The 17,645-nt window shown below is 44.7% G+C and overlaps 1 protein-coding gene across 1 annotated transcript; it reads right to left on the reverse strand.

Moving 5' to 3' along the window:
* Positions 1–12,486: 12,486 nt before the first annotated feature.
* On the reverse strand, positions 12,487–16,315 carry fth1a (ferritin, heavy polypeptide 1a). Its single transcript, XM_070827574.1, has 5 exons — positions 16,031–16,315; positions 14,898–15,003; positions 13,728–13,874; positions 13,294–13,419; positions 12,487–12,955 (listed from the first exon to the last, which is right to left on the reverse strand). The coding sequence occupies exons 2-5, from the start codon at positions 14,997–14,999 to the stop codon at positions 12,797–12,799; spliced, it is 534 nt and encodes a 177-aa protein (XP_070683675.1). The 5' UTR covers positions 15,000–15,003; positions 16,031–16,315; the 3' UTR covers positions 12,487–12,796.
* Between the last annotated feature and the right edge of the window lie 1,330 nt (positions 16,316–17,645).

A 17,645-nucleotide genomic window follows, 5' to 3' on the forward strand; every position in this document is an offset into this window, starting at 1 on the left:
TTTTTTGCCTCATCCACCTCCAAACCCGTTGGAAAACAGTTATTGATGACTTTTAATGTGGTAAATCGGCCAGCAAACAACTGGCAGCCAAAACAGTGGAGGAGGGGGATTGGGAAAAAACGCTGACCCCGGGGTCAAGGAAATTCCCGTTTTGGGAGCCGACACCAAACTGCCTCTTTTTTGCCTCATCCACCTCCAAACCCGTTGGAAAACAGTTATTGATGACTTTTAATGTGGTAAATCGGCCAGCAAACAACTGGCAGCCAAAACAGTGGAGGAGGGGGGATTGGGAAAAAACGCTGACCCCGGGGTCAAGGAAATTCCCGTTTTGGGAGCCGACACCAAACTGCCTCTTTTTTGCCTCATCCACCTCCAAACCCGTTGGAAAACAGTTATTGATGACTTTTAATGTGGTAAATCGGCCAGCAAACAACTGGCAGCCAAAACAGTGGAGAAGGGAATTGGAAAAAAACGCTGACCCCGGGGTCAAGGAAATTCCCGTTTTGGGAGCCGACACCAAACTGCCTCTTTTTTGCCTCATCCACCTCCAAACCCGTTGGAAAACAGTTATTGATGACTTTTAATGTGGTAAATCGGCCAGCAAACAACTGGCAGCCAAAACAGTGGAGGAGGGGGGATTGGGAAAAAACGCTGACCCCGGGGTCAAGGAAATTCCCGTTTTGGGAGCCGACACCAAACTGCCTCTTTTTTGCCTCATCCACCTCCAAACCCGTTGGAAAACAGTTATTGATGACTTTTAATGTGGTAAATCGGCCAGCAAACAACTGGCAGCCAAAACAGTGGAGGAGGGGGGATTGGGAAAAAACGCTGACCCCGGGGTCAAGGAAATTCCCGTTTTGGGAGCCGACACCAAACTGCCTCTTTTTTGCCTCATCCACCTCCAAACCCGTTGGAAAACAGTTATTGATGACTTTTAATGTGGTAAATCGGCCAGCAAACAACTGGCAGCCAAAACAGTGGATTGGGAAAAAACGCTGACCCCGGGGTCAAGGAAATTCCCGTTTTGGGAGCCGACACCAAACTGCCTCTTTTTTGCCTCATCCACCTCCAAACCCGTTGGAAAACAGTTATTGATGACTTTTAATGTGGTAAATCGGCCAGCAAACAACTGGCAGCCAAAACAGTGGATTGGGAAAAAACGCTGACCCCGGGGTCAAGGAAATTCCCGTTTTGGGAGCCGACACCAAACTGCCTCTTTTTTGCCTCATCCACCTCCAAACCCGTTGGAAAACAGTTATTGATGACTTTTAATGTGGTAAATCGGCCAGCAAACAACTGGCAGCCAAAACAGTGGAGGAGGGGGGATTGGGAAAAAACGCTGAACCCGGGGTCAAGGAAATTCCCGTTTTGGGAGCCGACACCAAACTGCCTCTTTTTTGCCTCATCCATCTCCAAAACCCGTTGGAAAACAGTTATTGATGACTTTTAATGTGGTAAATCGGCCAGCAAACAACTGGCAGCCAAAACAGTGGATTGGGAAAAAACGCTGACCCCGGGGTCAAGGAAATTCCCGTTTTGGGAGCCGACACCAAACTGCCTCTTTTTTGCCTCATCCACCTCCAAACCCGTTGGAAAACAGTTATTGATGACTTTTAATGTGGTAAATCGGCCAGCAAACAACTGGCAGCCAAAACAGTGGAGAAGGGAATTGGAAAAAAACGCTGACCCCGGGGTCAAGGAAATTCCCGTTTTGGGAGCCGACACCAAACTGCCTCTTTTTTGCCTCATCCACCTCCAAACCCGTTGGAAAACAGTTATTGATGACTTTTAATGTGGTAAATCGGCCAGCAAACAACTGGCAGCCAAAACAGTGGAGGAGGGGGGATTGGGAAAAAACGCTGAACCCGGGGTCAAGGAAATTCCCGTTTTGGGAGCCGACACCAAACTGCCTCTTTTTTGCCTCATCCACCTCCAAACCCGTTGGAAAACAGTTATTGATGACTTTTAATGTGGTAAATCGGCCAGCAAACAACTGGCAGCCAAAACAGTGGATTGGGAAAAAACGCTGACCCCGGGGTCAAGGAAATTCCCGTTTTGGGAGCCGACACCAAACTGCCTCTTTTTTGCCTCATCCACCTCCAAACCCGTTGGAAAACAGTTATTGATGACTTTTAATGTGGTAAATCGGCCAGCAAACAACTGGCAGCCAAAACAGTGGAGAAGGGAATTGGAAAAAAACGCTGACCCCGGGGTCAAGGAAATTCCCGTTTTGGGAGCCGACACCAAACTGCCTCTTTTTTGCCTCATCCACCTCCAAACCCGTTGGAAAACAGTTATTGATGACTTTTAATGTGGTAAATCGGCCAGCAAACAACTGGCAGCCAAAACAGTGGAGGAGGGGGGATTGGGAAAAAACGCTGACCCCGGGGTCAAGGAAATTCCCGTTTTGGGAGCCGACACCAAACTGCCTCTTTTTTGCCTCATCCACCTCCAAACCCGTTGGAAAACAGTTATTGATGACTTTTAATGTGGTAAATCGGCCAGCAAACAACTGGCAGCCAAAACAGTGGAGGAGGGGGGATTGGGAAAAAACGCTGACCCCGGGGTCAAGGAAATTCCCGTTTTGGGAGCCGACACCAAACTGCCTCTTTTTTGCCTCATCCACCTCCAAACCCGTTGGAAAACAGTTATTGATGACTTTTAATGTGGTAAATCGGCCAGCAAACAACTGGCAGCCAAAACAGTGGAGAAGGGAATTGGAAAAAAACGCTGACCCCGGGGTCAAGGAAATTCCTGTTTTGGGAGCCGACACCAAACTGCCTCTTTTTTGCCTCATCCACCTCCAAACCCGTTGGAAAACAGTTATTGATGACTTTTAATGTGGTAAATCGGCCAGCAAACAACTGGCAGCCAAAACAGTGGAGGAGGGGGGATTGGGAAAAAACGCTGACCCCGGGGTCAAGGAAATTCCCGTTTTGGGAGCCGACACCAAACTGCCTCTTTTTTGCCTCATCCACCTCCAAACCCGTTGGAAAACAGTTATTGATGACTTTTAATGTGGTAAATCGGCCAGCAAACAACTGGCAGCCAAAACAGTGGAGGAGGGGGGATTGGGAAAAAACGCTGACCCCGGGGTCAAGGAAATTCCCGTTTTGGGAGCCGACACCAAACTGCCTCTTTTTTGCCTCATCCACCTCCAAACCCGTTGGAAAACAGTTATTGATGACTTTTAATGTGGTAAATCGGCCAGCAAACAACTGGCAGCCAAAACAGTGGAGAAGGGAATTGGAAAAAAACGCTGACCCCGGGGTCAAGGAAATTCCCGTTTTGGGAGCCGACACCAAACTGCCTCTTTTTTGCCTCATCCACCTCCAAACCCGTTGGAAAACAGTTATTGATGACTTTTAATGTGGTAAATCGGCCAGCAAACAACTGGCAGCCAAAACAGTGGATTGGGAAAAAACGCTGACCCCGGGGTCAAGGAAATTCCCGTTTTGGGAGCCGACACCAAACTGCCTCTTTTTTGCCTCATCCACCTCCAAACCCGTTGGAAAACAGTTATTGATGACTTTTAATGTGGTAAATCGGCCAGCAAACAACTGGCAGCCAAAACAGTGGATTGGGAAAAAACGCTGACCCCGGGGTCAAGGAAATTCCCGTTTTGGGAGCCGACACCAAACTGCCTCTTTTTTGCCTCATCCACCTCCAAACCCGTTGGAAAACAGTTATTGATGACTTTTAATGTGGTAAATCGGCCAGCAAACAACTGGCAGCCAAAACAGTGGATTTGGAAAAAACGCTGACCCCGGGGTCAAGGAAATTCCCGTTTTGGGAGCCGACACCAAACTGCCTCTTTTTTGCCTCATCCACCTCCAAACCCGTTGGAAAACAGTTATTGATGACTTTTAATGTGGTAAATCGGCCAGCAAACAACTGGCAGCCAAAATAGTGGATTGGGAAAAAACGCTGACCCCGGGGTCAAGGAAATTCCCGTTTTGGGAGCCGACACCAAACTGCCTCTTTTTTGCCTCATCCACCTCCAAACCCGTTGGAAAACAGTTATTGATGACTTTTAATGTGGTAAATCGGCCAGCAAACAACTGGCAGCCAAAACAGTGGAGGATGGGGGATTGGGAAAAAACGCTGACCCCGGGGTCAAGGAAATTCCCGTTTTGGGAGCCGACACCAAACTGCCTCTTTTTTGCCTCATCCACCTCCAAACCCGTTGGAAAACAGTTATTGATGACTTTTAATGTGGTAAATCGGCCAGCAAACAACTGGCAGCCAAAACAGTGGAGGAGGGGGGATTGGGAAAAAACGCTGACCCCGGGGTCAAGGAAATTCCCGTTTTGGGAGCCGACACCAAACTGCCTCTTTTTTGCCTCATCCACCTCCAAACCCGTTGGAAAACAGTTATTGATGACTTTTAATGTGGTAAATCGGCCAGCAAACAACTGGCAGCCAAAACAGTGGAGGAGGGGGGATTGGGAAAAAACGCTGACCCCGGGGTCAAGGAAATTCCCGTTTTGGGAGCCGACACCAAACTGCCTCTTTTTTGCCTCATCCACCTCCAAACCCGTTGGAAAACAGTTATTGATCACTTTTAATGTGGTAAATCGGCCAGCAAACAACTGGCAGCCAAAACAGTGGATTGGGAAAAAACGCTGACCCCGGGGTCAAGGAAATTCCCGTTTTGGGAGCCGACACCAAACTGCCTCTTTTTTGCCTCATCCACCTCCAAACCCGTTGGAAAACAGTTATTGATGACTTTTAATGTGGTAAATCGGCCAGCAAACAACTGGCAGCCAAAACAGTGGAGGAGGGGGGATTGGGAAAAAACGCTGAACCCGGGGTCAAGGAAATTCCCGTTTTGGGAGCCGACACCAAACTGCCTCTTTTTTGCCTCATCCACCTCCAAACCCGTTGGAAAACAGTTATTGATGACTTTTAATGTGGTAAATCGGCCAGCAAACAACTGGCAGCCAAAACAGTGGAGGAGGGGGGATTGGGAAAAAACGCTGACCCCGGGGTCAAGGAAATTCCCGTTTTGGGAGCCGACACCAAACTGCCTCTTTTTTGCCTCATCCACCTCCAAACCCGTTGGAAAACAGTTATTGATGACTTTTAATGTGGTAAATCGGCCAGCAAACAACTGGCAGCCAAAACAGTGGATTGGGAAAAAACGCTGACCCCGGGGTCAAGGAAATTCCCGTTTTGGGAGCCGACACCAAACTGCCTCTTTTTTGCCTCATCCACCTCCAAACCCGTTGGAAAACAGTTATTGATGACTTTTAATGTGGTAAATCGGCCAGCAAACAACTGGCAGCCAAAACAGTGGAGGAGGGGGGATTGGGAAAAAACGCTGACCCCGGGGTCAAGGAAATTCCCGTTTTGGGAGCCGACACCAAACTGCCTCTTTTTTGCCTCATCCACCTCCAAACCCGTTGGAAAACAGTTATTGATGACTTTTAATGTGGTAAATCGGCCAGCAAACAACTGGCAGCCAAAACAGTGGATTGGGAAAAAACGCTGACCCCGGGGTCAAGGAAATTCCCGTTTTGGGAGCCGACACCAAACTGCCTCTTTTTTGCCTCATCCACCTCCAAACCCGTTGGAAAACAGTTATTGATGACTTTTAATGTGGTAAATCGGCCAGCAAACAACTGGCAGCCAAAACAGTGGAGAAGGGAATTGGAAAAAAACGCTGACCCCGGGGTCAAGGAAATTCCCGTTTTGGGAGCCGACACCAAACTGCCTCTTTTTTGCCTCATCCACCTCCAAACCCGTTGGAAAACAGTTATTGATGACTTTTAATGTGGTAAATCGGCCAGCAAACAACTGGCAGCCAAAACAGTGGATTGGGAAAAAACGCTGACCCCGGGGTCAAGGAAATTCCCGTTTTGGGAGCCGACACCAAACTGCCTCTTTTTTGCCTCATCCACCTCCAAACCCGTTGGAAAACAGTTATTGATGACTTTTAATGTGGTAAATCGGCCAGCAAACAACTGGCAGCCAAAACAGTGGATTGGGAAAAAACGCTGACCCCGGGGTCAAGGAAATTCCCGTTTTGGGAGCCGACACCAAACTGCCTCTTTTTTGCCTCATCCACCTCCAAACCCGTTGGAAAACAGTTATTGATGACTTTTAATGTGGTAAATCGGCCAGCAAACAACTGGCAGCCAAAACAGTGGAGAAGGGAATTGGAAAAAAACGCTGACCCCGGGGTCAAGGAAATTCCCGTTTTGGGAGCCGACACCAAACTGCCTCTTTTTTGCCTCATCCACCTCCAAACCCGTTGGAAAACAGTTATTGATGACTTTTAATGTGGTAAATCGGCCAGCAAACAACTGGCAGCCAAAACAGTGGAGGAGGGGGGATTGGGAAAAAACGCTGACCCCGGGGTCAAGGAAATTCCCGTTTTGGGAGCCGACACCAAACTGCCTCTTTTTTGCCTCATCCACCTCCAAACCCGTTGGAAAACAGTTATTGATGACTTTTAATGTGGTAAATCGGCCAGCAAACAACTGGCAGCCAAAACAGTGGAGAAGGGAATTGGAAAAAAACGCTGACCCCGGGGTCAAGGAAATTCCCGTTTTGGGAGCCGACACCAAACTGCCTCTTTTTTGCCTCATCCACCTCCAAACCCGTTGGAAAACAGTTATTGATGACTTTTAATGTGGTAAATCGGCCAGCAAACAACTGGCAGCCAAAATAGTGGATTGGGAAAAAACGCTGACCCCGGGGTCAAGGAAATTCCCGTTTTGGGAGCCGACACCAAACTGCCTCTTTTTTGCCTCATCCACCTCCAAACCCGTTGGAAAACAGTTATTGATGACTTTTAATGTGGTAAATCGGCCAGCAAACAACTGGCAGCCAAAACAGTGGAGGAGGGGGGATTGGGAAAAAACGCTGACCCCGGGGTCAAGGAAATTCCCGTTTTGGGAGCCGACACCAAACTGCCTCTTTTTTGCCTCATCCACCTCCAAACCCGTTGGAAAACAGTTATTGATCACTTTTAATGTGGTAAATCGGCCAGCAAACAACTGGCAGCCAAAACAGTGGATTGGGAAAAAACGCTGACCCCGGGGTCAAGGAAATTCCCGTTTTGGGAGCCGACACCAAACTGCCTCTTTTTTGCCTCATCCACCTCCAAACCCGTTGGAAAACAGTTATTGATGACTTTTAATGTGGTAAATCGGCCAGCAAACAACTGGCAGCCAAAACAGTGGAGGAGGGGGGATTGGGAAAAAACGCTGACCCCGGGGTCAAGGAAATTCCCGTTTTGGGAGCCGACACCAAACTGCCTCTTTTTTGCCTCATCCACCTCCAAACCCGTTGGAAAACAGTTATTGATGACTTTTAATGTGGTAAATCGGCCAGCAAACAACTGGCAGCCAAAACAGTGGATTGGGAAAAAACGCTGACCCCGGGGTCAAGGAAATTCCCGTTTTGGGAGCCGACACCAAACTGCCTCTTTTTTGCCTCATCCACCTCCAAACCCGTTGGAAAACAGTTATTGATGACTTTTAATGTGGTAAATCGGCCAGCAAACAACTGGCAGCCAAAACAGTGGATTGGGAAAAAACGCTGACCCCGGGGTCAAGGAAATTCCCGTTTTGGGAGCCGACACCAAACTGCCTCTTTTTTGCCTCATCCACCTCCAAACCCGTTGGAAAACAGTTATTGATGACTTTTAATGTGGTAAATCGGCCAGCAAACAACTGGCAGCCAAAACAGTGGATTGGGAAAAAACGCTGACCCCGGGGTCAAGGAAATTCCCGTTTTGGGAGCCGACACCAAACTGCCTCTTTTTTGCCTCATCCACCTCCAAACCCGTTGGAAAACAGTTATTGATCACTTTTAATGTGGTAAATCGGCCAGCAAACAACTGGCAGCCAAAACAGCGGATTGGGAAAAAACGCTGACCGTTTTGGGAAATTCCCGTTTTGGGAGCCGACACCAAACTGCCTCTTTTTTGCCTCATCCACCTCCAAACCCGTTGGAAAACAGTTATTGATGACTTTTAATGTGGTAAATCGGCCAGCAAACAACTGGCAGCCAAAACAGTGGAGGAGGGGGGATTGGGAAAAAACGCTGACCCCGGGGTCAAGGAAATTCCCGTTTTGGGAGCCGACACCAAACTGCCTCTTTTTTGCTTCATCCACCTCCAAACCCGTTGGAAAACAGTTATTGATGACTTTTAATGTGGTAAATCGGCCAGCAAACAACTGGCAGCCAAAACAGTGGATTGGGAAAAAACGCTGACCCCGGGGTCAAGGAAATTCCCGTTTCAGCACCAATAACTCCTGAATATGTTCCTTTACCTCTTTATAGAGTGGTTTGGGGATTGATGCATAAGCCTTTTGTGTTGGGATGTCATCTTTGACCGTCATCTCCATCTGCAAGGAGGGTATGCAGCCAATGTCGGTGCCATCACGAGCGAACGCCCCGATTCAGCGGAAAGCATTTCCTCCGCCACCTGTTGTTGCTCAGCAGTCAGGTGGCTGATGTCTACTGGTGGTAACCAGGGCTCAGATGAAGAGGCCACTTTATTAACCTTAGTCATAACTACTTTTGCCGGTACCGGCTCAACCTGCTTTGGCTCTGGTGCGTCCATCTCCAGGACTTTGGCTACATGTTGGATGGTGCCTAGGGCGGTCCTTTTTGGCAGGATGATCTTATGTTTTGAGTGGTTAGAAATAGGCACTTTTACACAGGGATACCTGGTGTTACTGATTTCTAGCAAGCTGTCTCCCACACTCAGCTGTCCTAAGACAGTGCTCTCACTGGTAGGTTCATACAGGACGAGGGGATCAGACACATGAAATTGGGGGGTACTTTGCATCGCACATTTACTACTCTTCCAGCTGGAATAACAATATTGTCTCTGCCAACTCTAACTGTAGCGGGGCAACTGTCTGGCTTAGGCGGGACCTGGATGAAATTTACCATGGCCGCTACCTGTTCTTCTTCCATCCCAAATGCTCTGCGAAGGAGGTTGGCAACTGTGGCATCATCCTGTCCATTGAGAACCTCTTCAAGTACATTAGCTCCTATTAGGGGCTGAGGTATTGGCAGTTGGCTGACCAGGAAGGGGGCTGATATAGTGAGGTTGGGGTCATTGCTCCCTGAGAGGTTGATTGCGAGCTCAACCCACCCATCATAGGGGATGGCATGGCCTGTGACTCCATAGACACCCACATCTTCATCAACCAGCTCCTGTAGGGGTCGCACTGTATGAAGGGGAATGTGAGTCTCGGCCCATTGTCGGTCTATTATGCAAACCTGTGATCCACTGTCAAATAGCACTGTCCCTGGGTACCCACTGAGAGGACATTTGAGTTCTCTTCCCAACCAGAGGTATTTTACAGCTTCTCTTCACTACATGCAGGTGGCTGATGCTTGACTTGTTTGGACTGCTTTGCTGGCCGTTTGTGGTTGGAGTTTACTGACTGGGACTGGAACTGTTCACTGGTCTCTGGCTGTCCCCTGTCAGAGACCGGCTCCCGTTTCCCTGGAACGTAGTCCGTTTCAGACATCCCACTGCCCGATGTCCTGCCTCTCCACAAGCAAAGCAGTGGCTACATTCTGGCTGGTTCTGTTCAGCATATTTTGGGCAACGGCCCATCCTCCCCCTCACCTGGACAGTGGGTCGCTTTAGCAGGGGTTGAGGACGTTGGCCTGGAGATGGGTTAGGTGGGCTTCTGGGCTGGGGGTATGGTAGTGTTTGGGCTGGTGTTGTTGGTGGATGGGCTAACTGAGTGCCAGCTGCCTGTTGGTTTATCAAAGTGGCCATTATGTGTGTGAGGTTTTCCTCTTGGGCGCTCAGCTGCTGTATGGTGGGAAGGTTATTATTGTCTGCCACTGTGTTCCCCCGCCCATCATCACCTGGCCAAGTTCCTGTGTCTACTTTTGTATTATGGGCTTGTGCTGGCTTATGGCGGGCGTACTGACCAAGTCTGCGTTGATGTTCGTCCTCATCACTTATAATTTTCCTCACCTGGCCAAGGATTTCTTCATCTGTGACCTGACTGCTTGAGATGAGAGGTCTCAGCCTCTGCCGCAGATCAGCATGCTTCGTCCCCAGGCCCTGGTAGATAGTGTGAAGAAACACCTCTTGTATGGTCTTGGGGTCATAGGAGACGTCTGTACCAGCCTGTCGTGACTGGAAAATCAGTTTCTGTTTGAGCCCGATCATCCGGTACAGAAACTGCTGGGTTGACTCAGCTTGTCAAGCACACACCAACTCCTGGAACATCTCTGTTGTTGCCTTTTCTCCAAGGTGTGACCTAAGGGAGCCCTTGAGTTCATGTACAGTCATTTCATCTTTATTCATCAGCATTTCCTTGAAGGTGCCTGGTTTAATGACTCTCAACACCCCCCTGACAATCTCGACCTCCGTAAAGCCCTCCTTTAGCCCCTCATTAACTTGCTTGACCAAGTTGTTATAACTTATCTCAGAGCTCTGATCCCCAATTTGGCTTTCCCACAGTTTACTTACCTGGAAAACAAGTGAATAGGGTTAGATAATAAGGCACGGTCCGCTCGTATCTGTTCCAGATTCAATTCTGACGTCACAGGCGGAAACGTCCCCTGCCGTCAAAACCCGGCAACAACACACAGCACACAGTTCCACTCACCCTTTCTCTAATTACCTCCTTAATTAATTAAGACACAAAAAAAACACAAAGATTGTGGCATCCTTGAGTGTACCACATATGCAGTAAACTGCAAGCTAATGTTGGCTAACTCTCTAACCTCTATGGGAAATTCCACTAGTAAGCTAATAGGCTAGCTGCCAAGAAAGCAGCCCAACGAAAGTCGGAACAAGCACTTAAATTCGGCCTTATAAATCTAATATAAGTGAACATTCACCAGTTGGATAGCATATTTCTCGCCTGAAATTCCCTCACTAACAGCTTTTGGTGGACTGTTCAGGAGAAATAAGTCAAAATTTACATAGCTTTCTGAAATGTCTGTTCATACAACGGTAAGCGACATACTACATTTTGGCCTATTCAATACAAACTGCCAGTATAGTATGGTAATGGTCTGGCAGTATAGTATGTAACAACGATTAACCCGTTTAAACAACAACAATAAAGTGCAACCTGTGGAAAAGAACAAAAACAAGTGCAGGTATTTGCCAAGAAATATTTTGTGTCTTCATTTGTGAGGGCTCAAGTCACTGGATCACAGTGTTATTGGATGCAATGAACCTGTTGTCCACTGCACATCTTTTCAGAACAATAACAAATCAGGGTAAATGTGTGCTAAAAACACACAAAAACAAGTTGCATTTGAGTTAGTGGCTGTATTTACTGCATTACCCTACATTATCCTATAGTAGGATCATTACATACAGTATGCAGTAAATACTGCAGGAGGAAACTGGTTTTGACTCATTAAAAATAACAATATTTAGACAGCAGTTCCAGCTGATGAGCAGTATTGTGTTTAAAGTAAAATGAATACATAATTGTGATGTTTGGGATTTTTTAAACTCGTATTGATCTAATACTGATTCAGATTCCAAAATGGGAAAGGCTGTACTGAATGTATAAGGATTTTCTTATATTTTATATATTTATGTATTTTCACCGTGTAAAGGCCAAGTTTCTAGATAAAATGGCAGAGTTTTTGACTCCACCAATGGTATGAAAATATTCTTAAAAAATTTAAAGTCATCCACGTGTAATGCAGATAACTTTAACTCAACGTCTAGACACATTTTTCTGGCATGCAGTATGCACAGTGCATGTAACTAAACATCTATTGAAGTTGATTGTTAAGCATGTTTTATTTAAACCATGTTGAAGCACTTTGAAATCTTGGTTATTAGTGGCATTAGTTATTGGGTCATAACTAGGGGAAGTGACGCTAGTATCAAGAGTCTGTACCTCTGAGAGAAATGTTTGTAGTTACAAAATGTCATGGTGACGCAGGTTCTCCTACATAAAATGTAATTTACACTTCCTGGGAAATGTACTGGATATCCCCTGATGATGTTTTATAAGCCTTCTAAATGGTAAAAAAATAAGGTCTTTGATGTGACACTTTATGACTTGGGACATGAAAAGCAAATGATAATTAGCTTCACATCAACCTGCTTATTTGTGATTTTTGGCATCTATTTTCTGGAGACCACAGGCTCTGTGTAGGACAGTAATTATATTCAATTATTATATTCAAAAACATTGTCATTTTTTCAATTACCAGTCTTTAGTGTCTCCTTCAATTACCAAAACTTCTGACCTTCATTAGTTTAAATACAATGCCAATAGCCACATTTCAGATAGAAAACCAGACCCTATAACAGATTTGATTGAAATTTTACTAAAGGTCCTAGCAGACTGTCTAGTTCCTCTTTCCTCTGCTGATGGAAGTGAAACAGACCATCAGTGTTATAATTACCCTTTTTTGACAGATGGGGAGTTTTGCTGTAGTCCATGCGTGGAGTTCATTTTAATCACTAAAATGAGCTACTGTTTTTAATGTTGGACCAACATTGAAAGAAGAGACTAATCAGAATCCAGAGGGTTTGTTTTATTTTGTTTGATTCATATTTCCTGGCTTATAACACAACAAATATATAGTGATGGCATAGCTGAAAGCAGGGAGAGAAGTGCAAGATACGAGAGCGAACTTTGAATGCAGGAGCTCACACTAGAAACTGGTTTATAAACGTGGAGATGTCACTAGAGACATGAGTAATATAACAGGTTTAAGTGACTAGCCAGTTCCATGCAGATGGCTTTATATTTTGAAAATATGTGGAAGCAAGATACAAATATACATATATAGAAAGCGTTTGTAAAATGTGATCGGGACGGATTTAGCTGCTTTCTTTGCCCAGGGTATGCTTGTCAAACAGGTACTCGGCCATGCCATTCTGAGGAGCTCCCATGCGGCGCAGGTTGGTCACCCAGTCTGCCAGCTCTTTGATGGACTTCACCTGCTCGTCCAGGTAGTGCGTCTCGATGAAATCACACATCTGACAGAAGGAGAGTGGAATCAAATCACGGCTGAAACACAAACTTGCTTAATTTCACTGACAAATATTTATCTTTGCTTCGTTTTCACTAACCAAATGAAATATTTTAACTTGAACATGAGCGAATGTTGCATTCTTAAGGACAGATGTGCAACCAATGTGTATGTCTTTTATGTCATTTTCTAAATTCTATAACAGGCTAATACGTATATGCAAGACCTGGATATTAAAAGACTTTACTTATTTCAGCGTTGAGAATTTGGGATCTCTAAAACTAAAATGTGTGAGAAAAATATGTTTCATGGTGTTCAACCATCGAGCCACAATTAAATACTCACATGTGGGTCATTGTGATCAGAGCAGAGCTTGTGCAAGTCCAGCAGAGACTGGTTCACGCTCTTCTCGAGCTGCAGGGCGCATTCAAGGGCCTCGATACCACTGCCCCACTCATCCCTCTCTGGCTTCTGCAATATAAAGCAGGTCAGGAAAACAGTGAGACACTTATTAATGAAGTAAGAGGGCAAGGACCCGACCCGACCCGCAAACTTTCGAAGGGTTTCAACGTGGGGTTGCAGTTTAACGTTAAACAGGCAGTGTTTGTATGTCAGTGAAAGATAAGCAGCACAGCACACTCACACCCTCTTTATCTTTTCTTATTTTGCCCTCCCAGCCTGGGGTGCACGATAGCAAAAATCTAACTCAGAAATCTAACACCCAGTTTTTAAGTTAACACACATAAAACAAATCCATTAGATGAAATATGAGCTCATACCCTGATATCTTGTAGGAAGATTCTTCCTCCCCTCTGGTTCTGCAGTTTCATTAGCTTCTCAGCATGCTCTCGCTCCTCGTGTGACTGATTACGGAAGAACTTGGCAAAGTTGTGCAATGCCTGGTCATCCCGGTCAAAGTAGTATGCCTGTGAGGAGTAAAAGGGGGAATGATAGTGTGCTGTAGTCATTGACATGCCAAAATTCAGGGATAAAAGCAAAAAAACAATAGCTTTCATCCAGCCCAAAAGAGAATTGCACTTGTCTTTTTATAGTTAGGCAGTGTGATGCTTCCATTAGAGGAGGTCACATGACACACTATTTTTAACTGTAAAACTACTAAAATATACTATTTCATAAAATGCAAGTGTTTGTGATTTACAGTGTTGGCAATTAAAAACATTAATGTTCTTCAATGCAAAACAGTACGATCCCATAGAGTCGAGGCAAATAGAACTTTCAAAACATTCAGAGATATCTCAACTAAAGAAAACATTTACATTCATTTAATATAAACCTGATGACTAATTTCTAAAAAAAAAAAAAAGCAAAAAGAGAATATTTGAAAGATAAATGTAGCAAATAGAGAACATAGAAACCCTTTAATATACACAGCTGTGTGTGTGTGTGTGGAATGGGTGAAAGCCATGCTTAGGCTGAAGCACATTTTTAAGGGAAGGTGATGCACTCTCTGCCCCGTCTCTGTACATAATCTCAAAAGGAACTTCAACCTTTGTATCATGACCATGTCAGGTCGCACATATTCATCACAACTCAGTTCAAACAGATGACATCAGACTGACGCCTACAAACTCACCCAAATGTTTAACTAGGTAATGTTTAATGAAAAAGGTCGATCTAATGCAGATTCACTATGGTAGTGCCTGACTACACTCACACTTTTTTCCATTCATCTGAGGAATGTTGGCACAATGGATGTGTAAAAATACACACTATATGAGCCCACTCAGCATAGCAGTTACCTAACCAAAATACAGTCCAACTGAAAGGATCAGAATTACTTCTCTATGATAGCAGGTACCTGCATAATTGTTCCCCTTATACTATCAAGATCTATCTATATTACAACCAGCTGTGCCTGCCTGAGGTTTTAGCACTTCTGCTTTTCTACTGGCTGAACACTTTGCTCTGTTCACCTTTTGGACTCTTACCATAGACAGGTAGACGTAGGAGGCATACAGCTCCAGGTTGATCTGCCTGTTGATTGCAGCCTCGCAGTCCTGGTGGAAGTTCTGTCTCACTTGGGAACTCATGGTCCTGCAACACAGCAAAGAAAAGTCTTACTAGATACCCGAAACCAGCCACCACTGATCACGATACAACTCCTGTGAGCAACATGAGCCGTGGCTGATGAAGTCTTTACAGCCTATATCACAATTACACCTGGTGCAATTTGTCCATTATTGGACTTAACATTTGGGACTGTCAATCAAACAAAACAAGAAATTTATATATATAGATATTTTACAAACTGAATGACTCATCAACAAATTAAGACTGATCAATTGCAGCCTTTATCACAATACCTTTAAAAACTAACTCTAACATTGCACTGCTATTAATCATATATCATTTTCTACTTGATGTCTTCCGTGTGAAATCTGGCCCTGGCTTTATATGCCTACAATTGAATGTGATCTTTTATTAATCAAAAAAAAAAAATATATATATATATATATATATATATATAATAGAAACTAATAAAGATTATTAATACTGTTCGCTACACTGTCAAGCCTCTGTAGCTGTAGGGCAATAGTCAGGCCTGAACAAAATATTTAGGTGGTTATATTAATGCTCGTATAGAAATCGACGGGCCCAGCCTTCAACAGAGCTTTTTCATCACACAAAAGGGGCCAGACCTAATTCAGTATTACCTCAGTTTCACCGGGATTGGCACTGCTACATTTAGTTATGTATGAAAACATTGGAAGAAAATCACATTACATTTACAACTGGTTGCTTTGACCAGCTCTGACATAAGGTTACGAGTGGCGTCAAACGACGCATGAAAGTACGAATTAGGGGGAACATGAAGTCACAGCTGTTAGATTACACAGTACTTAAACCAGGTGCTGTTTTGTTTGACAGACACCGTGTTGTTGTGTGGCGCGTCTGGCACGGAGAAGATTACGCAGCGCCAACTGCGCCAAGGCCGCACTGGTGACCGTGGAGAAAAACAACAGCACCTCGCCTCGACTTTACTCCACCGAACACAGACCGACTAAAACGTGGTCAGTCAGCATAAAGCAAACACACATAAAGCTTAGAAATGTATTCTTACCAAATCTCAGTGGTTGGTCTTCTTGTGAGGAGGTCGGAGCGGCTTGCGTTGTTAGCAAAACAAACAGTTAGCTACTTATCAAGCTAAACGTGTTACGTTATCTTAGCTAGCCGATGTTTTAAGGTAATTAAAATGTGATTCGGTGTTGTCGACGGTGTTCTGGGTGGTTATTCGCGTCCGGAGGTGTGTGAAGACAGCTGAAAGGTTGCCGTTCAAGCACTGTTGAAGCAGGTAACCTTCACTGTCCGTTAACGAGACGATCGACTGAGAGCTCCGGCCTGAACCTCCCCACATAACCTGATGGTACCAGCCGTGACGTCACTACGCGGAAGAGGGCGGGACATGCTGGTCTGCACCACCATGAACTGCCCCTGCATTCATGCTTCTGTTTTATTGTGAAATTCATGGGCATTTTTGGGGGGTTTTCTTGCAGTGGTGGAAAGAAACTAAGTACGATTTTATAGTGCTTTTTGTACTCGAGTGTAATTTTATGCTACTTAACCCACAAGAAGCCGGACCCTTTTCTCCTTTATTATCTTAAAATCATGGGAGATATAAAACAGACTAAATGCACCACAAGAAACACATTTCTGAACTTATTTTTGAGATACTACCCTTACTGTCCAATATCTGAAATGTTAAATGTATGTCACAGCATTGTGTTTCAAAGCTGTTTCATATCAACATAAAATATGGTCAGGACAGGTTACTTGTAATCTAGGACAGTATTAGAATTGTTGAATTGTTTGAAACTTACCTTTTAATATCAAAAACAAGCTAGGTGTGTCTCAGGTGTTAATCAGGCAGACCAACATTTCCAAAATGGTGTCCTCACTGTCCTGGGAAGATAAATTGACACTGGGTCACATGACTGCACCAGGATGTTAGGGACTTCTTGAGTTTAATTCAAGGATAAAGCTGGACAGGGACATTTCCAGAATATTTAAAAGGTCTGTGACAACTGTGTCACTGCGGGTTCTCATGGGTTAATTAATCTACTTCCCCTCACTAATATTCCTCCACATTTCAAAGGAAAATATTGTTCTTTCTGTCTCCATTAGATTTATCTGACAGCTATAGTAACTACTTATTTTTCATTCGAAACATCTGATTGGCGAATGACACTTCATATATTTTAGATTTAAGTATCAATCAGTGTGCATAGCAGTTAAACATGGTCCACCTCAACCACCTCCAACATTAAAATGATGCTCACATTGTAATACACCAACAATAACAATAACAGTAACTACTTTTAATTTTGCTACTTTTTACATAAGTGAAACTTTGAATGCAGTACTTTAATTTGTAGTTTTACATTCTGGTATGACTGTCACTGTAGAAGTAATGTAATGAAGTGAATTCAAAAACTGTGGTTTTATGCAATTAAGGAGCAAAATACGGCTAAGTAGAGTAGTATAGCTAGAATTTCAATTTCCCTCAGAAATAAAATTGCGGTGAACTAAACTAGCTCGCTTGTTTTGGCAGGAAATTTAGGATTAGAAGCATTGGAGCATGGGAGAGTGATTGGTTTTATATATATGGCCCCAAATCCTAGGTTTATAAAAGAGCAGAGGACTAACAGTCTCAGACATTCAACGCACAAAAACAAACT

Source organism: Pempheris klunzingeri, chromosome 1 (genome assembly GCF_042242105.1).
Source record: "Pempheris klunzingeri isolate RE-2024b chromosome 1, fPemKlu1.hap1, whole genome shotgun sequence".
Classification (NCBI taxonomy): domain Eukaryota; kingdom Metazoa; phylum Chordata; class Actinopteri; order Acropomatiformes; family Pempheridae; genus Pempheris; species Pempheris klunzingeri.

Excerpts from the sequence above, each read along its gene's own strand:
- fth1a (XM_070827574.1), bottom strand. The coding sequence starts at position 14,999 with ATGAGTTCCCAAGTGAGACAGAACTTCCACCAGGACTGCGAGGCTGCA. Across the intron at positions 13,420-13,727 it reads TCTTCCTACAAGATATCAGG|AAGCCAGAGAGGGATGAGTG; the intron begins GTATGAGCTCAT and ends TTTATATTGCAG. Across the intron at positions 12,956-13,293 it reads CTGATCACAATGACCCACAT|ATGTGTGATTTCATCGAGAC; the intron begins GTGAGTATTTAA and ends TCCTTCTGTCAG.